We start from the raw sequence: 5,745 nt of genomic DNA, 5'->3' as shown, positions 1-5,745 counted from the left end.
ATGGCTTCCCCCGGTTCCGGGGACCCCAGCCTGGCAGGTCTGCCCCCTCGTCCTGTAGCCACTCCAGGTGAGACGCGTGGTGGGGGGAGGGATGGAGGAGAAGGGGGTGCCAACGGCAGCCGGGGCTCTGAGAAGGTGGGAGAGGCGGCAGTGGCTCCGCCCCCTCTTCCTGGGGGGGCGGCTCCTCCAGGGTCGCTGACCAGGGCAGGGCCAGGGTGGGGGCAGAGACCTCATCCCCTGATGGTTCTTCCTGCTGTCCTGCAGCCCTTGGACCCCGAGCCTGGAGGTGGGCCAGGGTCCTCCTCACTCCTCAGGGTCCCTTCCTGTTCATTCTCTGGCCCCCCTCCTCCACCCCCTCCCTAAAATCCCCGTGATGGTCCCAGGTGCTCAGAGGCGCACACCCACTACGCGCTGGGGAGGGCAGCCATCCACGCCCACCGAGGGTCATCCTCCTCCCCCCCTTGAAGCTTGGACTCTGGCCACTGACCCTCTCTCCATCTCTGCTGTCATCACATTGGTGGTCTCCTCCTTCTCCTGGCCCTTCAGTCCCCCCACCCAGCCACCTACACCCCAGTCATGTCCTTGGCCTTGTCAGCATCCAGACTGCAGCCGGGTCCTGACCCCGATCTCAGGACCAGGACCTCAGCGCTCTGTGGGCGGAACCGCAGTCCACTGTTTCTAGCCTGTTTCCCGCCTCCTCCCGCCTGTCCTGCTCCCCCCCCTGCTCCCCCAGCTCTGCCGTGATCATCACACCCTCACACACACCCTCCTCCCCGGGCCCTCTCTCGTTTGATGGTCCCAGCCCCACCCCCCGCCCCCCAGCTCTCCGCCTACTCCTCGCCTGCACCCGTACAGCTGAGCCGCCGAGCTGCGGATGAACTCAGCCACGCTAACGCTCGCTTTAAATTCCTGACTGCAAGCTGCAGGGGGACCTCCGTGAAGAGCTGCGGGTCCCACTGCTTCCCTCCTCCCGTCCATCCCTCCTCTCTCCTAGCAACCACCTTGCACCTCCCTCCACAGCCCCCATCCCTCTCTCCCTCCTCACGTTCAGTTGCTGGCCTTGCTCTCACTCTTTCACAGAGAAAGAAGATTCCCACAGGTTCCCGGCACCTCGGGCGCACCCAACCGCACCTGTGCCCTCGGCTGCTTCCTGCACCACCCACCCCTCTCCCAGCCAAGGCCAGCTTTCCGCCCGTCCCAGCCTTGCCTCCTGTCCACGGCCATGACCCCGGCACCTCTCCACCCTCCTCTTCTGCATCCTGACATTTTCTCTCTTCATGAGGTCTTTCCCATCGACATAAAATCATGCGGTTATATATCCTGTCTCCTGACCCCACTTCCCTTTTAGCTACCGCCCTATCTCCCTGCTCCCCATTTTTAGCAAAACTCCTGGAAAAGATTATTTATACTCGCTGTCTCCCAGTCTTTCCCTCCCATTTGCTCTGGAACCCACTGGACCCAGTCCCTCAGCTCCAGCACTTTGCTACAGCAGCTCTGGTTGGGGTCAGGGATGACCTCCACACTGCTGAACCCGAGGTCAGTTCTCTGGTTCCGCTGGACGTGACGCATGGGCGGCGCATGGCTTAGGACATTCCCTCCTCCTCGCTTGGCTCCCAGAACCCCTCGCGCTCCCAGCATCACTGCCGGCTCTACCTCTTCTCCCTGACCTGGTGAGGGTAGGGCCCAGGCTGACTTCTCAGGCCTCTTCTCTTTCTTCTCACGATCTCATCCAATTCTGTGGCTTTTTTTTTTTTTTTTTTTTTTTTTTTGCGCGGCTTGTGGGATCTTAGTTCCCTGACCAGGGACTGAACCCGGGCCCTCGGCAGTGAGAGCGCAGAGTCCTAACCACTGGACCGCCAGGGAATTCCCTGTGCCTTTCAATACCATCTCCCCGGGGTCTGTCTATCTCCAGCCTGGAGCCCCACCCTGCCTCAGCTCCAGACTCTAGCTAACTGTCCTCTGCACCTCTTCCCCAGCCTGTCTGCAGGTATCACCTGTTGACCCCATCCTCAGGCTGCTCCCCTCTCAGTAAATGGGGCTTCCCTCCTCCAGTTGCTCAGGCCAGAAACCTCGGTGTCTTCCCTTTCCTCCACTCCCCGCCCAGCACCAGCCCCTCCATCAGCAGACCCTGTGGGTTCCACCTTCAAGACATGGTCGGAATCTGATCACTTCTCTCCGCCACCCTGGCTGGGCCCCCAGCCCCTCTGCCCTGGATCACTGTCCTGGCTGCCTCACGGTCTCTGTGCTGCTGCCCTTACCCCTCACCTGTCTGCACCACAGCCACCAGACTCACCTGGCTAAGTGCAACTCAGAGGGTGCCACTCCTCTCCTGTGGCCCGGGGCCCACTCCTCTCCTCTCCTGGAGGCCCACCCACAGTTCCCCTCTTCTTCACAGCTTTTCTCACCTCCAGCCCACAGCAGCACCCCAGAGCCCCTCCCGACAGTCCACCCACCTGCTGGTACTGAGTGTGCGGCCAGGCCAGCGCTTTGGGCACCAGGGCAGTGCTGTGCCTCCAGTTGCTCACCCTGGAGGTCTTCAGGGAGGAGGTGTCCTGGTGGACAGGGCAGGCTGCCTGGGATGGGGGCAGCGCCATTCTGCCCATCGGAATCTGAGGCTCCTGCAAGGCTGCCCTGGATCTGTCCAAGGTGCTGAGTGCTACGGGCCCCAAGCCGGCCCCTCTGGCCTCACACCCTGCTCAGAGCCAGTCCACCGCCTCTCCCACCTGTGTCTGCGGCTCTGGGAGCAGCTGCTTTGGTGTTGCCTGTGGGACTGAGCCACGAAAGCACTTTCCAGTGACAAGGAGGTTCGTCATGGCCTCACCTGCGAGGGCGGCAGATCAGGCTTGTTGTTTCCATTTTTCAGAAGGGGAAACTGAGGCTCAAGGAAGTAAAAACCTAGTCCAGGCTCTCCCAGGTGGAAGGTAGGACCTCTGACCCAGGTCTGCCGGCTCCTGGCCCTGGTGCGGGAGAAGCTGAGTGTGTGTTGTTCGCAGCTGTGGTGGCGCCTGGCACACAGTAGGTGTCCCAGGGTACTTGTGTGAATGGAGGCTGTCCAGAGGCTGCTGAGCCAGGTGGGTGGTCACGTCACGCTCCGGGGCTGCGAGTCCGTTCAGTGTGTGTCTTCTCTGGGTCTGCATCCTCACCAGTAAAACGGCCTGAGTACTGTCACCCCCTCGCTGGGGTGCTGGGAGGAGGACCTGAGAATTCATGGCCAGAGGTTCTTTCATCGCCTCCTCCAAGGCCCCCCAGTCCTGCCTGTCCCCGGGGAGCTGCCCGGTCTGTCCTGTGTCCCCTGAGGCTTGTCTATACCCAGAGAGGGCCCATGGCTGCTTCGTTCAGTTCAGTACACCCAGAGCTAAGGCTTTGCTGAAGGGAGGAAGGAAGGAAGGAAAGGTCTCCTGGACGAGGGGCCCAGCAGCCCAGACAAGGTGTGGGTGTGGGACAGCAGCCTGGGCTGCTCCCTGGGGCCATGGATGGGCTTCAGGGGTGCAGGGACCCCAAACCAGGGCACAGTGCTGTGTCTATACACACGTGATTCTCTGAGAGCGGACCCCGAGATTTCACCAGACCCCCGCAGCCTGGGAATCCTCGTGTGGGTCACAGAGATCAGAGATGTCCCCATTTCTCTTGGGACGTGCTCCTGGGGTGGGGGTGGGTGCTGTCCAGCAGGCACAGACCAGCCCAGCTTCCAACCTGACCCCTCTCCCGGGTGAAGGTGCTCTGCCCGCTGCGTCCCAGGGTCGCTGCACCCAGGCAGGGCTCCTCCCCACCTCCATGCACAAGGCCCTGCATTGGCCCCGCAGTGTCCGCCCTGCTGAGTGCTCATCCTGTCCTTGTCCTAGTTCATCCTGGATCTGCCCCGACCTCCAGCTGGGCCGCCATGGTCCATCCTCTGCAGGGGCCCAGGATCAACTTTCAACCAAGAGCCACCAGGTCACCCCTGCCCCAGTCCACTGTCTGGGGATGAACCCATGTCCACAGCAGGCCCTGTGTGGTCCCGCCAAACTATCCGGACTCCTCTCCTTCTGGAACTTTCCACCCAAATAGTATTTAGTAGCCATACTCTACACCCCTAGGGCCTTTCTGCCCCTCCTAGCTCCTTGGTGCTGTCCCTGGGGATGCGCCTCCCCCGCCCCTCTCAGCCTCCACGTGGCCTCTCTTGGTCTTCACGGTTCAGCCAGGTGGCGGGTTCTCCCTTCTTCTCTTTCCTCGCCACCCCGACAGTTTCAGGTGGTCGCGTATCCCGGCCGCTCCGTGACCCCTTCCCGCAGGTCCCGCCGCGACCCCGGAGCCCCCGTTCCCGGACATCTACTGCGGGGATGCACAGCTCTGGGAGGCACACTTCCGCGGCATCGGGCGCGCCTACTGTGCGCTGGGCAAGGAGGACGACTTCGCCATCCGCGTGCTCACGGAGGACTTCACGCTGCCTTTTCCTTTCGCCTGGCCACCGGGGCCCGACCCGGCCCGCGGGCCGCTCTTCTACGACCCGCACGACCGCACGGGCTTCGACTTCCTGCTGGGGGGCCCCGACGCGCCGCCCCCGGCGCTGCTGCGGCCCCTGCACAACACGGCGCAGGCGGCGGTGCGCAAGCGGCGCCTGGAGCAGCTGGCGCTGAGCTATGCGCGCACGGGTGGCGGACCCCGGGCGGGCCTCGCGCCGCTCCTGCCCGCGCCCACCGCCGGCAGCGCCTTGCCGGGGCCCGTGGGGCCTAAGGCCGCCTCCCCCGGCGGGGGCGCCCCCAGGCTGGGTTAGCACGGTCCCCGAGAAAATGAATAAAGAGTGCCTCTGCTTCTCCCGCCCCAAGGCTCTTTGCCGGCCACACCTGGACGGGCATCTGGTGCCAGCTAGACCCCCGGGGCCGCCCGGGGGGGCCAGACGCGTCAGCGGTGGTGCGGGAGGTCCACTTTGTCCCAAGGGGATAATGAGTGAAGGGGGGTAAGTGGGAAAGGCCGCGGGGGCGGGTTGGCCAGGCCAGGAGTGGAGTGGGAGGGAAAGGACCCGGGATAGCGGGGGTGGTGGCCCTCTGGGGCCCGGCCACTACCCTGTGGTGGGCATTAGCGCTCCCATCCTGCAGGTCAGGACCCCAGGTCCCGGCTCCTCCGGGGTGCAGCTGGGATTTGGTTCCCGTGTGTCTGATTCCAAGTTCAGCAGGCTTCCTGTTTTCCATGACAGAGGGGCATCGGGATCTGGGGTGGGGGATAGGTGGAGAGGCAGAGGGAAGGGCAACGGGTAGCAGAGCAGAGGGGAAGGGGCACCAGGAGTTGGCGCACAGGGTGGGTGGGGGAGGGGATGTGACAGGGAAAGGGATGCCGGGGTGGGAACACCACAGGCACAGTCCCCAGACTGCTGCTTTCCTGCTGGCCATCCATGCCGGCTCTGTGGAGAAGGGCGTGCCTCCTGCCCCGCCTCCCCTCGTGGGGCTGAGAGAATTGGCTGGGCCAGAACGGCCTTCAGCGACCTGGCTTCCCTCCTGGGTGCATCTCCCTCTGTAGGTGACAAGCCCTGGCAGGGTCCTGTCTGCTGCGGGAGGCCAGCGGCCAGGCAGAGCCGCCGCATGGGGGACCCCAGTGGCTTCCTCCTCTGACCTGTAGACCAAAGGCCCGGACTTCCTCTTGTTGGGGGTTTGGATTCCAGGTGTGCAGGTGAGGTGGGGCGGGCTGGGAGGACGCATTCTCACTGGAGTGCGGATGGAATCAGAGCTTTTCTTCCTTTCTTCTAATCCAGGAGTTATTTATAGCTTTCTG

The 5,745-nt window shown here is 63.6% G+C and overlaps 1 protein-coding gene across 1 annotated transcript; it reads left to right on the top strand.

The window, feature by feature from the left end:
• On the top strand, nucleotides 1-4,855 carry LOC307176113 (uncharacterized protein C8orf90; the record flags this gene model as incomplete). Its single annotated transcript, XM_079901923.1, has 2 exons — nucleotides 1-67; nucleotides 4,272-4,855. 2 exons carry the CDS (start codon nucleotides 1-3, stop codon nucleotides 4,751-4,753), a joined length of 549 nt encoding a protein of 182 aa, XP_079758049.1. The 3' UTR covers nucleotides 4,754-4,855.
• Nucleotides 4,856-5,745: the final 890 nt, after the last annotated feature.

Source organism: Stenella coeruleoalba (assembly GCF_951394435.1).
Source record: "Stenella coeruleoalba genome assembly, chromosome: 17".
Taxonomy (NCBI): Eukaryota; Metazoa; Chordata; class Mammalia; order Artiodactyla; family Delphinidae; genus Stenella; species Stenella coeruleoalba.
The sequence above is the reverse complement of the archived record's forward strand: the minus strand, read 5'-3'. Positions and strand labels throughout refer to the sequence as shown.